The sequence below is a fragment of the Calonectris borealis genome, chromosome 2 (assembly GCF_964195595.1).
Source record: "Calonectris borealis chromosome 2, bCalBor7.hap1.2, whole genome shotgun sequence".
NCBI lineage: Eukaryota > Metazoa > Chordata > Aves > Procellariiformes > Procellariidae > Calonectris > Calonectris borealis.
Window position 1 is genome coordinate 92,751,026 of NC_134313.1, and position 18,556 is coordinate 92,769,581.

Consider the following 18,556-nt stretch of genomic DNA (forward strand, 5'->3'; position numbering starts at 1 on the left):
TTTAAGTTTTGAAAGGCCATCAGACAGAGGGAACAGTGTAATGCTGTATCGCCATTCATCCCAGAAAGGAAGAAAAGAGAGGTATTTGTGCATATGGCATTTCTTTGAAGTTGCTCTACATCTTCAAAGACACTCTACATTACGAAAGAGCTATTTTCTTTTCTATCACCATGACAAATACATGATGCGTAATTATGTGGAAAGACTCAGTCTACATGATTGATAGTTCCTTGCATCAAATCCATGCAAATGTTTAAGGAAGTTATATCTCAATTCATATTGGAGGGTAGAGGAAAGGGCAAGAGTTACATTTTCATACGGTAAGGGAGAGGCACATTTTTATTTAATAGCTGTACACTAAAAATGAAGCAACTTTCTATATAATTATGCAAGTTATAACTTCATTATACATACAAAAATAAGTATTTGGGATGATTCAAACAATTAAGATACTTTAAAAATGCAGCATCAAGATGGTATGGGATTTTTCGTATATGAGAAGATACAAACTTGACTTTAAGATACTTAAGCTGTTTACTGCTAAAAAAACCCTTATTGATATAAACTTCAAGACATTCAACACAAAAGCACAGCTAGTGGAAAGCAAGCATTGATGATAATTCAGCTGCTCATCTGTGGGGGTGCATTCCTCCCCCCCTTCTCCTGGGCCGCTTGATGATCTCAGAAATTCCCGTGGAACCTCGGCCTTGGTGTACCGAGTCTGGCGGTTGAGCGCTCCTTGACCGTATCAGAATCTCTGCATGGCTGAGGCTGGGAACGTACTCCCACTGCCTGGCCCAGGTGTCACCCCCTGATACCCTTATCTGGGTCGCAGCTCAAGTGAACAACACCGAAACCTTGAGAATTTTTAGTAACTACCACCTGGGACTGTGGCCAGGATGGAAATTTACGGATGATTAAAGCCAATCGTCTTGCGAACCTACAAACGGTGGTCCCAAGTGAGACCCTTTGAGCCCTCCTGGACCGCAGTGGGCTGCACCCAGCATCTCCCTCTGAGTGGGACATCTCTCAGAGCTTGCGACCTCTCGAGTCTGCGATATTCGGAGAACCATCGCCGAAAGCTGACAACGGGACCTGGGCTGAAACCCTTCACTCCTCGAGGCTCAACCCTTGCCTGTTGAGAGAAATGCTGAGACATTTCACGTGAATATTTCTTCACTGAACTCGAGGGGAATTTTTTACAGGTATACCTTTTGTACATTAATATATATATTTCTGTCTGTGTATGTGAACTAATAGTAAGCATAATCTGCAATTAAGTCACTATTGTGATTGTAGTAGACTACTAACTTACTTTGTAAATGTTAAATTAGTCAATGATTAAGTGCTGCTAAAATCTTATGATCTGTACTTCACATGTGTAGTAAGTAATAGAGTGAACTTTGCCATCAAACTCTGGTAAGCCACGCTTTTATAAATTTCTATTAAAATCACTTTCTGCTAACACCTTTGACGTTGATTCTTTAAGCGGCCTCTAAACCATTAATTTGCAACATCATCTCTCTTGGTTTTTTGTATATGGTGATTCTTAAACTACTGCTCCTGCCATCTTACTGTGAGGCACCAGAACCTGAAGAGCTGGAAGCACAGTCTTCTCTGAAAGCACTGTATACACCAGGCATGCACAAAAGAACTCTGTGCTTTTGTGGAATTTAATATCTTAAATCTCTTGTACCTGTTAGGATAATCAAATTGCATTAATTGGTTACAAGGATTTTAGTGCAACACTGACGTTGCATCTACTCACCTCACTACACTGTCCTCCTGCTACTCCTTGTAGGATTACTTTCACAGCCCTAAGATGCCAGCTTTGGGAATGCTTTTGCAACAGTAGCATCTGGCCCCTTGGCACACTCCTTTTTGAGCTGTGCCAGCTTGGCACTTGCCTTAAGATACATCAAATGGTCAGAATGCTAATAAGATAGTTCACTATCCTGGACATCAGTTTTCCTCTGTCAGCAACCTTCAGATTTGTCCTCACTCTTCCTTCAAAGCATCTGGCATCTTGGTATCTGCTTTTCTTACACATAAAGGCCAAAGCATTGTGCCTATGTCTCAGAATCCTGATAAGAACAGCCTCTGACCTTGCTAAGCAAACAATTTTTGAAAACATGTCTTTCATAGCTCAGAAAAAAAGGTAGGGAGTGGAAGAAAGTAGGAAGGAAACTCATTTCAGACAGTAAGTCCCTTCAGGTATCCAACTGGAACTGCAGATAAGCATTCTAAACAAGTATTCAATATCAGCAAGGGACACTGTTCTGCTCTAGTGCATTCATTCCCCTGGGAGCAGGTTGTGCATCTTGCCTTGCAGAATCAGCAGACCCTTGCAGCTGAACTTTCTGAAATGTGTTCTCAAGAGTTTCACAGGTAGCCTCAAGATACATTTTTACACAGATTTGTTCCTTGATGAAGGCACTTTGACAAAATGAAAATGGCATTACTGGCAACCAAACGCATCCTTATTAATAGATACAGCTATCCAAATTCTAACCTGCCTCAAACCTGGTCAAGTAGACACTACTGAAGTTTCTATCACACAACACAATGATCCTCCTTCTCATTATTATACACCTGACAGACAGATTTCAGAGAGACGCAATTTAGATCCAAGTAGGAAAGGGCACGTGTCTAATGGCCTCCTTCATTCCCTGTCCATTGTGCCAGCCACGCTTCTACTACGGATGAGATTCCCCATGGAAATTCAATTTCAATTCAAGATACTTTCTCTGTTGCCAACATTGTGTAAATAAGGAGTAAAAATAGGCTTGTAAAAAGAAAAAAAAATATATATAAAAACTAGCTTAATGCTTTTGGTGCAATATATTCAATATACAATTCAAACACTAGTTTTTAAGTTATTGCATCTGAAGGTCATGAACAGTTTTCTAGTCACTTGGTAATAAAACACTTGAAATTCAAACTCAGAAACAGGATTTTCCCCTCAGAATATTAAACCAAACTTTTAAATGCTATTTCTGGCTGAAAAATTAAGTTGATGTTTTTGTTAAGTTGTAGTTTCTACAGAACACATTATTCGTGAACATATTCTCTCCCCCAGATAAATAAATCTTCAATAACAATTGTATCAACTTCTCTGAAACCAGAATGTCTCAATCTGAAATTTTAGTTTCAGATTTCTTCTGGAACTCCTATCTACATTTCTGTTATACAGACTTTATTCAATTACACCATTTAATTTAAATAATTTAAGAGAGGCAGTTCTTAGAGATATCTTTGTTCATTTTCAGGTTATCAAGATGCTGAAATATCCATAAAATCTATAATATTCCAAACCAAAATATTTACATTTTCAATTTCTACATAATTTGATGGTCCCAAAGCACTTCAGACATGAATTACGCTTCACTAACCTCCAATAAACTAGGAAGGAATAAAGCATTATGCTGGAGTACACACTTTCTAAGCTTCAAGTTACAGTTTTCAAGCACCAGAAGGATTAAAAAAGGATATAACTCCTTTGTACAACAACTGAAATCAATGAATAGTGGTGGAAGAAGCTATTCGTGTCTGAATGAAAGGACAGTAGTGCCTAGCAGAAACACAGCACAGAACTGTGCTCAGCTGCAGCAGCGGACAAGGCCAACCACAGATTAACACAAATTAGTGGGCAAACCTGCCATTAAACTTGGGCTGACAAGTCCAAATAGCGTAGAGCTGTGCAGAAATGCAATCTCCATACCATTTCCGATTACTCTGAAACGTAGCACAGTATACCAAGAGATCTCTTGCTCCAGACACAGAAGCAAGCTACCCCCAACCTTGCCTTTTTAACTTCTCCTGAAAAAGGCAGAGTAATTGTACCCTTCTATACCCTTTTATCTACCACCAAAAACAACAGTGTCGCAGTAAAGCCAGCAAAAGGGGGTACATGCCTTTCCCTCAGTATCTCACTCTGATTCAAGCAAAATTTGCTTGAAGAACTGATGAGGGTTGCCTTACACTAATGCATCAGATCATGACCTGCAACTGAAGCACAGGCTCATGTTCACAGCTCACACAGTGTCAGTCACCTCCATGTGAGGGAGGGGATAGATCTGTAGACAGGTCATGTCTAAAACTACCTCAGGTTTTCCTTCAGTTCCTACAAGCTGGAGCACTAGGAAGTTACTCGTCTGCTTAAAAATAAGTTGGCGTTCAACCACTTCATCCCAGCTACTAGTAACTGGTTAGACAAGGCCCCTTGGTAGCTTCCCAGACATGGGCCAAGTTTTGAAAGTCAAGGAGAGTTGTGAAGACTAATTAGAATCTGCCCAAACTCCGCCCCCGCAGGGGGGAGTGGATGAGTATTTGCATTAATGTGTCACCATCTGTGGTATGAGTCGTCTTCTGTTTTCCTAGAGTGAAGATGAACATCATCATCTGGAGGAACCAAAGAAAGTCTTTATCCGTACAACATGCAAGCATAGGCACCTTTTGTAAGGTAATTCACGCATCCAAGGTATTATTTTGGTCTCATACAAAAACCTTTCCTGGAAGAACCATTAACCCAAATTCTGATTCAGAAAAGTTTTAAGAATACCTAAAGAAAGTAAAATAAATTTATTTTTGCAATGGATCATACCAAAGTAACAACATGTTCATACCAAGTTTTGGTCATATTTTCAAAGTGATAAATGTCTCAGGCGTTTCCACTTAAAACAATCCAACATAACATAAAAAGGAAAGACACCAGTCCATAAGGCAATCAATAACACTTAGTTCCTTTAAAGATAAATTTAGCATTAAGAAAAACACGTCCTATCTTACAGAATCAGCCTTATTTCTTGGGGAAAGGTAAGATCTAAGCAAGGGCTGTGAAATCAAACTAATAGTCCTCCTCACAGAATCAAAGATGACTGGTCATGCTTTCCATATGGCGTTTTTGTTCCATACAGATCAGTAAATTCTTTGATAATGCACCTGTCATTCTTAATCAGAATTTGATCTAAAACATTCATTATGTGCCCAAGATTGATTTGACTTGTGTCTCAGACTGTCTTGAACCTTTCCCTTTGAAGAAGCTAGTGGTATAAAATAACACAGTAAATCTCTGCTCAGAAAGACTGCAATCTTTTTTAGCGATTAAACGTACTTCACAGGAAGAGATTCAAGTACTTTTTACTGCTGCTATGATTTAAAGATCTTAATTAACATCTGTTTTATTTCCCAAAGGAAAACAGCTGCTCTCGGTGACAAAGCGTTTTTGGAGCACTCCACAAACTGAAAGCAGAACTGAACAGTATCACGTGCACCCATAGCAAAGCTTTCAAAAACCTTTAGGGGGGAAAGAAAGAGGAAAAAGCAGCTTTAATTGGATAAGACTGAAGAGTGAGTCAGTCACTGCTCAGTATGGGTCAGTAACTGCTCCATACTCCAGAACACAGACATCGCGGATACACAAATCACTAGAGACTCCTTCACAGCCCTGGAAACGCTAACACCAGGGAGCGCAAATTCTAAAGATTTTGAGCTTCTTTTCTGGATGCAAGGTGTTTTGTTTGGTTTTCATTAGAATTTAAGTCACAGAAGAAACAATTCTTAGTTCAACTTTTATATACATATAAACAAGAACAGATTGTATTTCCTGACCCTATAGGGACTTATATGTCCCAAGGAATGCTAAAAGAACATAGCAAAAAAAAAAAAAAAAAAAAAAACAGAGTCAGTGAAAATTACCATGCAGTCTATATATAGCTATATTGTCAAAAAGCTTAGGCAAATAACCCTTGACAGAAAACTAAATGTAAAGGATAGATTTTTTTTAAAAAATCTACTTGTAACCAGAATTTTAAAATAGAAATTAATTGCATAGAGTTCTAGTGCAAAGTTTCATTGTCAGAGAAACTGAAAGAGACTGAAGAGACTGAATTTCTGTTGTTGCATCACACTGAAATACCGAAGTGATAAGACAAACAATCAGGTAAAATATATATAGTTTTTACAGACACTTACTTGAATGGTGTGAACAGAAATGACAGTGTCGTTTCCTTTTTCTGACTCATCTTAACCTGCATAAAAAAAGCATTAAACCATTATATGCAAGTTGCAACAAGACTAAAAATTGTATCAGGAATTAAACTAAAAATCACAGAAGAGTTCTAAGACTTTGGAAAAGGAATGAAATCACACTGACAATATATTGTCCAGGAAACTAGGTGTTATACTCCGGTATGTGTAACTCCTCTGAGTTCCTGGAAACCCAGACCCACTCTAAAGTATGTAAAATAAACCACTCTCCAGCCACTGATTTTCACAGAAGGACTTCTACAGTTTGCGGGATAAAGGGAAGACACGGTTAGAAGTGCTACCAGACTTGGGCGATAACCTCCCTCAATGAAACCGGTATTATTTATGCCAGATGGGAACTAGTACGCTGCGGCAACACTGCCGAAGCAATGCTGTTAGTTCGATTAACCTGCACATGGATAAAAATAGAAGGTTTTGATGCTGTCAAAGCCACTTTGCCCAAGGCCCTTCAAAACATCTTTAAGGCCTCCTGCAGCAGCCAGACTTGAGTATGACTGATGGCGTAAAGCACAGACAGGAACTTTCTAAGCGCACTGCTCCCAAAACCTGACAGCTTGAAGTAGCAACCCGCACGTCTCATCCTATCCATCCAAGGCAACATCCTCTCCAGGGAGTACAAACTGTGGTCAGGTCAGTCCAGCACAGGAAAAGTAAAAACCCACTTGGCATGTCTAAGGCAGTGTGCTTCAGCAGAGAAATGCAAAGGAAATTCACACACGATCATTCCAAAATAATGCTAGAAACAAGCCAGACAACAAGAAAATAGATAATTTAGCACTACAAAATGACAGAATAAAAATAAACGTAAAGAAAAGGAGGACCAGAACTTTTTCCTTTTTTAAATAATCTCCAAGACACCAATTTAACTGAAAAAGACCTGAGTCACATCATTAATTCTTAAAGCAGAGGTCTTCCAACTGTGGAGGTTATATCAGCATGCTTCAACTTCATGTCCAGCCCACCAGTCACCTCCCCTGCTACGTGCCAGCTTACCACCACAGATTTGGAAGTGGCTGTGCTGCTGACACAGCCAACCTGGTACCCACACGTTCGAGAACCTGGCATTCAAGGGACAGAAGGTGCTGAAGGTGCTAATCTCTTGCAGGTGATCTCATGCTAGTTCACCGTTCCACTATCGTCACACAGATTTCCTGACAGGGCAACAGCTCTTGCACGCGTCAGATTCCTGTCTGCAGAGAGGGTGGGTTTGCCTCAGAGCATTTCTATGTCTTGCCAAAACTGTCATTTTTGGATTTTAGACTGTTTCTTATTCCACTGTCTAGTCAAACAGAACCTTTTTTTGTTTGGACCGCATGTGTGTTCTCATAATATGATAACATCCAATATTAAATGAATCAAAACAGAGAAACCAGAGATGAACACTTGCAAAGCAAAACAACAGATACATTAGCATTAGCTAAAAGTTAATTTGGCCACTAATTTAATTTCTTTAATGGACAGGTACCTATTACCTTTTTGATCTGTTTGTGTACTGATCCTGACTTAGAGCCTTGTCTCCCAGGCCCTGTGGCAAAGGCATTATTTCCCTTTTCAGGTATCAGCACTCAGATTCTACCTACATACTGCAATTAGGTTTACATTAACATCAGTGAACATAATCTTAACATTTATGTTAAAAATCAAGAAAAAAGTTACTCATTCTCCCTACAAAAAAGGTGTTTATTAAAGTCTTTCAAACTCCTTCAGTTATGGCTCACAACTAGTCAATCAACATCACCCAGTATGCGCATTCAATTTTAGTCCTTTGAATTACAGCATGCTATATACAGTGTATGTCCTAGTGTAATCATTTTACACACAGTAACAACTATTATTCAAAGAAATATTTTTCTTTACCATGGTTGGTTACCTTAAATTGCTCGAGAATCTGAACAGCGTTGGTAAACATGCTTTCTGCTTTGAAATGAGCACTATTGTTCAGATATTCAAGAGGCAGAGTTCCCTGGGGAAGAAAAATACATAAAAAAATTTAAATGAAGAAATGGGAATTTCTCTAACTGAATGGCAGGCCACATAAGCAGCAAGAATATTTCAAATTACTGCTGAAATAACTACTGCAACTGCTTTGAAAAGGCTATTCTTGCATAATTTCTCAACATTACAGGGACTGTTGATAACATCCCAGCTCCTACAGAAACACTAAAAAGGTAAATAATGGAAGTCGTTATTAAGTATATACTATACAGTAATAAAACGTCAACTTTTAATTTAGAAGCCATTTTTTAAATATCTAAAAGTCTTCCATCCAAAGATATGCCTGGGCCTGAGTCACCCAGTACTCATGACGGGAAAGCAAGCAGTTCCTGTGCCACCCTATGTTGGGCAGCTTCCCTCGCATGCCCAGCAGTGAGTGCAGGACAGGGGGACAGAATTTGGGGCAGAGTCTCCAGAAGAAATATTTTGAAAAATGTCCTGTAAATAGGTGTTTTAAAAATGAAATAAGCAGCATGAAAGCACACTAATGTAATGCTAATTGTCAATTAGATATTTATGAGACAACCTTTGGACTATGTAATATTATACGAAGGAAATTGAAAGAAAAAGCCATCTCACAGTGAGGGCACTCACTGTTCACTAAATTAGAGGCACAACATACCATCTGAAGAAAGTACACTAGTTTAAACAAGAAATAATTAAACATTAAATTGCAGGAACCAGCCTGTTTACAGGCTCAGCTTTCATGATCAAAATCAAGTGTTATTCAAACCATATTGCATTTTTACCATCCCTAAAAAACAAAGTAACAAAAAGCATTTATGTAGCTCAAGAGTATAAAGATTATAAAAGGATCAGCTGCCTTTCCAATTGAAAGCACTATAAAATATATAAAAGATTGAACTTATGCTCCAAACTGAAGACACATACACATAAAAGTGAAACTACAAGCAGTCCCCATACCCTGTAGCACTTTTCCAAATTTATAATCTTCCCCCTCGCACGCTTCAAGTCTTGTCCCCAACACCTCTTTGCAAGCAGATTTCTGTAATATGGAAAAACGTTTGTACTTCTTACCACAGAATTCAGGGGGAAAGGCACACCGATAAGGGAAGCCATCAGCGGTGCTATATCAGCCTGTGCAAACAGAAGCATCCTCATCTTAAGATAGTTCCAGCTTCCAGAGCTAATAAATTCAGTTTAATTTTAATATATCTGCATTTGCAAAAGTAAATGGTATAACACTGTGAAGTTATGACACACAAAACTCCTTTATAATTTTTTTTTTTAGTTTCCAGTAGTTATCATGGCATGATTAGATTCAAAATGTGAGGCTCCACTACTGATAAAGCTTCAAAAATACATTTAGTTTAAAAATCCAATATAAATGCCCACAGTATGTATTTACAGGAATTAAGTACCTCCTTCACAGCACTCAGAGGTATACCACTTTTTATGACTATTTATATGACAGAAAGAACTAATTTCATATTTACAGTTTTAAGCAGTACACTGAATATACTGCTTTTTACAGCACTCCTTATCCTGTGTTTCCACAGTGCCGATTACTCACCGTCAGAGGGGGATTCTGCACTTTTATGTGTCCAGTCAGCCCTCAAGAAGGCCCCTCAATCTACACCAAGGCTTCTCATAAAATAAGTTACCATTACCTTCTACTTGTGATGATAAACACTGGCTCTCACCAGTTTTATATTTTCCTTTAATATAAAACTATGCACCAAAATTCTTTGTTTCTCCAGCATAAATCTGAAGAAACTGCACTGAAGCTACAGGCACTGCTCCAGCCTCAATCTACTGTGCAGAAGGAGACTCCAAACCATTATTTGTAGAGGACAAAGCAGGTGTAACAGTAAGCAGCAGTCCAGCTTGCTATTTTTACCCATAACCCCACACGTACCACAGAGCATTGGACATAAGCTCTGTCTTTGGGGACTCCGTTACCCTGAACAAAGCAATAATCGAGACTTCTATACAGTCTCAAAATAACATCCCCCATAACTCTTGCCAACCTTGAGAGGAAAATTAATCTCTAATTTTGTACCAGGGCTTTGCTGAAAGCAGCTGATCCAGAACATTCGCAACTTCAACCTTCAACGAGTTTATTTCCCTTGTTTTAGCAGGAGTCTTACTTATATATGTGGTTTCATAGGATGGTAGGAAGTAAGAAACAAGCAAGCTTCAGGTGCACAGATATACGTGTGTTATCATCGTGATCTAAAAAAGCTTGTCTGATTTAGTATCAAGACTTAAGTCATCCACCATTTTTTTCTTCCTTTACAATACAAATTGTCTAAACTGCTAAGTGGCTGGGCCATGATCACAGACCCTGTTGAAAAAACACAGTTTAAGAGTATAGCAAGAATTGGTTTTGATTCAATGATGATAGCAACTTCTGGAAAAAGTGACAAAATACAGACATTGAAATAGATAGCTCTGAAAACCTACACTGAACATACGCATGGATAACTTAAGTGTAGCAAAAAGCATACAGCAGATGCTCACTAACTTGGGAAACATGGTCATCAGGCCATGCTTTTTTTGTATTTAGCTGGGCACCTTCATAGGAGATATCAAGGAGGTGTAAGCTCAGCTCCAGAACAGTTTTGAAGTAGAAAGTAGAGTGAAAGCATCACAAATTACTTCTAAAGGTTTGCAAAAAGCAAATCCCACTCTGAAAATACGTTAGATGCTATTCAAGTTACTTTCAAATAACGCACCGAGTTTTCAAGGATTACCTGGTATATTGTACTGCACTCTTTCTACAGTGGCATATGATCACATAACTAAAAATGGTGTGATAATGCATCTTCAGGAAAAGAAGTTGTACATAGCTGCCACATGTGTTAATAAGCAATTTAAACATTTTCATATTATGTTCAGTATGGGTGAGGTTCCTGCAACTCTAACATTTAAGTAACACATTCCAGGGAAACGCTACATCAATGTGATCACATTCATTCAAATTTCATCAGTCAGTTTAAATCACACAAAAAACTCATAATTTAAGGTGAAAAATTATGAGCTATTAAATTAGCTGTGTTCGATACCTGATTGACATCTAGCCTCTTCAAGTTCTCCAATTTCCATTCTGCAAGAAATAACAGAGCACATGAACAGCTAATCTACACAGATTTGAAAGGGATAATTCAGTTGACATTTAATGTCTTGTTGCCATTTTCCGTAAAGTGTTGTTACTAAAGAAAATCATAATTTGGCTTTAGGATGCTATTTTCAAGAGGGGTTAACAGATGGAACTCAACAGGCAGAAACAATAAAATGCATTCATTTCAGTTCACATTTTCTTTTATCCATCAGGATAAATTGCTGCCTGCAATTGTGACCCAGATCAGTTGAAGAAAGTCCAAGGTTTTTATTTTTTTCAGTACAGTATAGAAAGTGATGTATTACCTCCTGTGCCAACTAAAAGATTCAAACTCACGTTTAGGAGAAGGGCTGTTTAAATCTCTTCAATAGTTTTTTAAAAAGGTTAACCCAAGGTCCCCAATATACTGGTACAGAGTCTGCCATAAGCAATACCAGCCAAGAGCAAGCTCAAGGGAAAAAAGTTCAGTGATTTAACAATCAGAACAACTACAATGAAAGCAGAGACAAAGCCAAATGTACAAGCCCCTAAAGCTGTGGTGCATCATACAAAAAGCTGGTTCAAAACAGTATTTTCCTGCTCACCATTAGCCTCTAAGGAAATAAAGAGGAAATTGCCCGTTTTCTTTGGGGGTGGCGAGTTATTTAAAAACAGAGTTTAGCAGGGTTTTTTTTGGTTTGGTGGTTTTTTTTTCATGTCTTCTTTTCCTAATGTTTCAATTCGCTGCCCCACTACCCACACCAATAGAAAAAAAACCCCAAACAATAAAAAACCCAAAACACCCAAAAAAGATGACATACAGCTTTTTCTTTTTAATTAAGTTTTTAAAAAAAATCAGATACACAGGAAAACACGATAGGGGCTGAAACAGACTTGGTGATACAGCACTTAAAATACTGTCAGCGACCTACCGAGAGCAGATCCCAAGTACAGCAATGAAGACATTGGGGGCACCTACCCTCAACTTGGGAGCCAAACTTAGTGTTAGCAACAGGGGCACAGCCACCTTCCTCAGTACACACACAAAGCTAAACGGGCCAGTCACCGCCCTGCCAACGCCGCTTGCTGAAATGACACCACAGAAACAGCACAGACGGAAGCAGGAGCCCGCATTGCACCTCAGACCATTGACAGTGTAGCCACGTTGCCTAAAATTATTCTTTGGTTTTATGTGAAGTAGAAGTTTAAATGCACCGGAAACAGGCTTCATGAAGAATACCGGTAAACCATCACGCAAAGGTCTGGCTCAACCTCATTTATTTTCTCCAAACAGGCATTCAAATCCTATACCTTACCACCCTTTCTCCATCTTTCGATACACCCTATCCGTGCCAGACCCAAACCTGTCTCAGCTGAAAACGGCCCGAGACAGGAAACATCCACATTTGCAGCATTGCATGTACCAAACTTATTTTCAGCAATTAGTTCATACCACCGCTAGGTTTGGGGGTCTGAGTACAGGTCCACTGTTATTTGGTCCTAAGAGCACCCCAAAGAGCAGCCATGACCTTAACAGCAGTGAGACATAATGTTACAGCAAGTTCCCATGGCAACACAGGGGAAGTATTATCAGCATTAATCATGAATTGTGTTAAACTTACACCACAATTAATGAGTTTGCTTCCTTTTGCTTCCCAGAAAAGGAAATGGGTTTATTTTTATAGAGATACAGACTCTCACCCGTATTTCTATTATATAAATGCAGTTTGTTTTCCTTTAAATAACATTTTCCAATGAAAAATGTTGGGAAACTGTCTACACGCACACAACATGCTTAAGGTAGGAAGAAACCGTATCTCTGCTAGAGAAACATTGAGCTTTGTCAGAAGCTTTTACATCTCTTACCCTACTCAGATATTCCCAAAAGGCACAGAGTTGAAGACATCTGCCTTGGACCAGGAGCCGTAAGACACTGAGCCCAGGAGCTCCCGAGGACCGGGACACACCTGCAGACCAGCCTCTACTCCCGGGAATGAGACGCCTGGGCTGTACGTGCTGCCCACGCTGGTTTACGATTCCAGCTCACTGTCTAGGTTTCCTGTACAGTGCTCAGCACAGTCTTACACCCACTTGAGAGGTTTTTCTTTTCTTTATCCTGCCCTGCTTTTACTGCAGCGCATCTGACTGTCGTTCCCCTGGACGGCAGTCAGACGCAAGCAGGCCAGGGGAAAGAGCAGGGAAGCGCCAGTTCAAGAAGAGGCTACATGAGGCTACATGAACCAGAGAAAATCTCACGTCAAACCTCACAGAAGCAAGAACAGTGAAGGGGTACACTGAGCTCCCTCAGCTGCAGCAAAGCAGGCTGAGCCCCCTCCAAAACAGGGATGCGTATAGATGAAAACAACCACCCCACATCCTTCTGCTGCAGAAGGCTGTGCCTTCACTTACAAGCTTCTCTGGACTTGCGCTCCATGGCCACCCGGCGGGGGCTGCGCTGAGGAGGCGGAGAGCAGCTCTGTATTCTCTTTCTTTCTGAAGAAGGGTCAAGCCAATGGCCAAATGGGTAATACTATGCATCACCCACAGGATGCAGGGCTGCCATCACAAATCTTTCCAAGATGATTGCATGGCCAGGCCTGAGAGAAGGCTGTCAACCCAGAGCAGACACTGTGCCCGTCTGGCCGTCCAAGGAGCACATTAATCCTTCCATGACAAATTGGACAGACTAAGTCCTGCCTGTTGGCACCGCCTTTGGGGGTATCGACCCTTGATGGCAATGATGAGAAGAGAGACAATTCACTGAGCTGCCTACAGCCTGCTTGCACTGAACAGAGTAAGAAGTTTGTCAGCATTAGAAATATTCTGCTGTTTCCATGAACTCTTAAGTCAGAGAAATTAGAAAGGATTGTCAATAGACGCAAGAACTTGAACATTGGTGCATGCAATCACAAATACAAGTCGGACACCTGCGTACATCAGTGACAGAGCAGTCTTGAAAATTCTCTCCTCTCCTGCACACAGTCTCAGCTGCATTGGTATGGAGCAGGAAAGGCAAATTCAAAGAACTTTGCAAGAGACCTCTTTTAAGCATCTTTTCTTTCATATGTTAGCTTTGTGAAAATATCTGGGATTGTAACTTAATGGAATAGCTGAACTGTACTGACCTGCGAAAGTGCCAATTTCCATTTCAACAATTTTTTCTTTACTTTTAAGCTACATAGCCTACTAGAAGCTATGTACTACTATGTACTACCATATAGAGAATAGTCACTTTTTAAGATACTTGTTACTCAAATAGAGATTCAAACTCCCAAGATACTCAGAGAGACTGTGTAAACCTGTAAAGACAGTGTCTAAATAGACCAACAACATGCTCAACAGCTGGAAAGCTGCAGAGCAAGTCCAGAACGAAGGGAGGAGTTTCTGATGCTTGCTTTGGGACATTTGGTTTTTTGTCTGGTTGTTGTTTGGGTTTTTTTGTTGTGTTTTTTTTTGTGTGTGGGTTTTTTTTTTTAAAAAAACCATTAGAAGGAAAATATGAAGCAGGCACAGAAGGGTGCAAACACATTCCCTCCTTTAAGAAAATACACATTTCCTAACAGATGACAGCCAAAAAGCTTTCCCTATTGTGTACCTCTTGAGTACTGGAAGTCAGCTCAATACTCATCTTTTTTGAAATGCTCTCACACCATTTTCATCATTACTTGAAGTCAAACACTGAGGTTTGTACTAAAGCTAGTGAGAAACAAGGAAACTGTCAGCTGTAAAAATGAACTATTACAGATCAACCCTTAGAGACATGAAGTATCCTTAGAAGTCTAGCAGATCAGCCATCACAGACACCAAAATCAGTTGGTTTTACTCTGTTTTCTATTTTTTATTCTACAACTCATTTTCAGTTTTAACAGAGATGTCATAGTTTTATAGCAGCAGTTAATCACAAAGAGTGAAATGTTAGCCTGGTCTATATCTGAGAAGTCTCATTTGTTTAATCTGTTACCAAACACCTCCTCAAGAGCAGGGCGGGGTTAAAACCTCAGGGCTGAAGTAATTTTGTCTGTTTTCTCTTCTCTAGTGTAGCTTGACAAACAATCCAATAAAATAGAAAGTCATTACCTCATTGATCGCGAGTAACCACTTGAGAGATTCAAGGCATCTTAAGAAACAGAGCAGGCTACAAGAATGGGGCACATGAAAGAGGAAGAGCTTGCACAGTTTAATCACACATGGTTCTAGAAATCCATTGATATTTCAGTAAAATGGTATTTATTACGCTATATATTTGAAATATTAAAAATGAATTCTTTTTAAAAAAATTTACTCTTCTTAAATAAATTACAAAGGGGAAAAATAACTGTAAAGAGTCACAGTTTTTCATTGAGAAAGACTGTTTACATTTCCACAACAGCCACAAGGATGCACGTGAGACAAGATCGCCCCTGGAAAGTCCTCAGGGTTGTACTGTGAAGCTAGAGAAGAGTCTTAGGTCATGTCAACTTATCATGTTTCTGTGCAAATAGCTTTTAACCTCTGTGAGTCTTCCTAAGAATTAAGTCTCTTCTGAAACTAAGTTTTAGGACTGTGAATAGCCTCCTGTACCCAAAGAAAGAAAGTCTTCAATTCCATGATTAGAATAGAAGACCAGCTCTGATATTATCTACTCGATTTTGCAATATCGTCCATAGACATGCCTTGTCACCTTTTCTTTCCACACCACACAAAGCAAGTCATATTTAATGTAATGGAACAGAAGTCACTGAAGATCAACAGGTGTGATGGTTAAACACTTCCCTTTCCATCAAAATCTTGCACTTAAGTTTTATGTTTTACCTACCTTTCAGAAAATTGTCTTCAAAGAACTGGGATGTGACTTTCTGTGGATAATTCACGCCAGCACCCCAAACAATCAGTGGTGTTAAAGTTTCTGAGGGATGACCCGCTCCATGGGATCCTAAGATACACCAAACCAAAAAAAGCGTAAACTTTAAGACACATGGTGTAAAAACAAACAAATCCTATATATATATATGCGCATACATGTACTAAGTTCTTGTTACAGTATACATACTAAAATCCTGTTACAGACAGCCTATTCCAGCTTCACAGCTTATTTTTATGCCGCTAACAATAAAGGCCAAATTCAAGTTGCAAGTTGGGAAATCGGTACCACTTAAGTCAAGCCTATAAAGATATAACTTTGTATATTAAAAAACCCAAACCGTTAACATACAGAAACTAAAGCCAAAGTGTTTGAAAGCCTCAAGGTGTAGAGGAGTTACCTGCCCAAAACACGTGCATGTGCCTATCCTCAGCATCCCATGGAAACCAGGGATGGTTGATTTGAGTAAAATTAGGCATGTGCCCAAAAAATTGTATAGAACTAACCTCTGGTCGCCAAAAAAGGATTAGATTTCCGTTTCAAAACCAGGAGACAATATGCATTGCAACCGTCATCCTTTCCCCAGTGATACAAGTTCATTTTTAACGTTTTAAAGCCTGGTAGTACACTCCTTAAAAATTGATAAAACATGACTTCCTTCCCTGGGTAAATTATTTCCCTCCAGATTAATGTATCAGCCGCCAAAAGGAGGAAGCTTCTAAACTATGATGTCTCAACAGCAGCTGCACTGAAGCAGAAGCCATACAAGCTTGAAAGAAACACTGGTCGTTGAACTCAGTGGGTGAGGTACCACAGCAGCGAGACAACCCAGTCTCAAAGGGAATGACATTGTTATACAAACTCTATGTCAGTCACTGCACAGTCTACAAGATTATACATTTTCCTTGTATTTGCATAGACACACACTCCTCCGTGTGTGTGTATATATATATATTTTAATAATTACGAAGGACAGAGAATAACACATTGTTTTAAAGACAGCTTTTTAAAAAAAAAAAAAAACCAAACAGAATTGGGTATGAAATTGGGAATAGCATTGAGGCTGTACAACCACCACTATGGCAGAGCTGAAGAGCCAGCTTTGCATTCTTTAAACAGCCCTAAGCTTAAGAACACACAGGTCTGGGAATAAGATTTCCGATGTTCAGAAATCCCTTGGAAGGCACTCTCTGGGCTCAAAAGCAGCAACAACTGCTCTTCTTTGCAGAGCTTAGGAAAAGAGCAGATGGAGACAGCACTTCCTCTATCTTCCAGGCATCAGTTATTTCTTTCTATTGCAGGAGGAAAGTGCAATTTTTGATGAGCTTTTATTTTAGCCAAGCCACCAGCTCCATCAGCATTTCACTCCATTAATACTTTAAGGGGGATACAGCTGGGAGAGGCAGCTGTATCCACCTTCCCCCTGTTATAAGAACCAGGTTTCAGCCTCATCTGAATAATGAGGGGGGAAAAAAAAATATTTGATTTTCAGCTGGGTCAGTTCCCTGTTCACCCCTCAGCACCCTCCAAACACACCTTTTCAGGGGAAGGGAAGGAAAACGGTGCTGCTGTTTAGTTTTCTGTTCTCTGGTTCAGCGTACCACACAGTAGTGCTTGTGCCAGGATGGTAGCAGGAACAAGTGGCCAAGGTGAGGGTGGGTGTGGGACCACCTATGTTGGTGGTCAGCAGTTCCATCTGAGATCAGCTTAAAGCAAAATCATGGAGTCAGACTGAGAAAGAAAGTGATTCTACTGGTCTTTGCCAACAACCACAGTTTCTTTGATTATGTCAAGTTGAGAACATGTTCTCTTCCCTAATAGGTCCCCTCTGCCCTTTTAATTTTTAATTTGTTTTAAAACTGGTGCAGATCCCATTCTGCAAATAACCACTCAAAAACTGCAGCAGTTGCTGATACTACAAGCTCAAATAAAAAGCTACTTAACTAGCCTTCAGACTGCTGGCTACGGGCCTGAGTATCATCTCTGGGTTTGCTCTTGGACAGCAGCACCCCGGGCTGTGTTAACAGGAGCACGGTCCAGGGAGGGGATTATCTTCCTCTACTTAGTACCTGTGAGACAACCTCTAGACATTGGATCCAGTTTTGGGCTCTCCAGTACAGCAAAGACATCAACCACCTGGAATGAGCTCAGTGGGGGGCCCCCAAATTGGTCAGAGAAGCTCTTGTCCTGTGAGGAGAGGCTGAAGGAGGGGAATTGTTCAGCCTGGAGAAGAAATGGCTTTGGGGAGGACATAACAGAGCATCCTGCCTGTACTGCGAGGGGGTTTGAGAGGGGATGGAGCCAGGGTCTCACTGTGGTGCATGGTGGGAGGATGAAAGAGAACAGGCATAAGTTGAAACAAAGGAGGTTCAGATTGCAGATAAAGAAAACCTTTTCCCCTCCATGAAGGCAGGCAAGCAGCGGAGCAGGCTGCCCAAAGGGGTTGCGTAGCCTCCATCCTTTGAGGTTTTAAAGGCCCTGCTGGATAAAGCCCAAGCAACTTTTGGTTGTCTGATCCCAAAGCTGATCCTGCTTTGAGTAGGTGGTTGGACCTCCTGAGGTCACTATGATCATATATCATATATATATATATATAAAAAAATATATAT

The 18,556-nt window shown here is 39.9% G+C and overlaps 1 protein-coding gene and 1 long non-coding RNA gene across 16 annotated transcripts in view; one reads left to right on the top strand and one right to left on the bottom strand.

Moving 5' to 3' along the window:
• Positions 1-18,556, bottom strand: part of PIGN (phosphatidylinositol glycan anchor biosynthesis class N) — a 120,534-nt gene that overhangs the window by 67,502 nt on the left and 34,476 nt on the right. For 13 of the 15 annotated variants that reach the window (XR_012672448.1, XR_012672449.1, XR_012672450.1 and 10 more), the window contains 5 exons: positions 15,903-16,019; positions 11,073-11,113; positions 9,082-9,141; positions 7,919-8,011; positions 5,974-6,029 (listed from right to left, as the gene is read on the bottom strand). Coding sequence is in view for 12 of the 15 variants with exons in the window: in XM_075142531.1 (XP_074998632.1) it covers positions 5,974-6,029; positions 7,919-8,011; positions 9,082-9,141; positions 11,073-11,113; positions 15,903-16,019 (367 nt within the window). In the remaining 3 variants the exon portion in view is untranslated. The remainder of the gene's footprint in view (positions 1-5,973; positions 6,030-7,918; positions 8,012-9,081; positions 9,142-11,072; positions 11,114-15,902; positions 16,020-18,556) is intronic. The other 2 variants (XM_075142523.1, XM_075142528.1) reach the window with 2 other exon arrangements.
• On the top strand, positions 891-5,984 carry LOC142079039 (uncharacterized). The gene is made up of 3 exons (XR_012672451.1): positions 891-1,205; positions 4,381-4,462; positions 5,194-5,984. It is a non-coding gene; the product is annotated as an uncharacterized LOC142079039 (long non-coding RNA).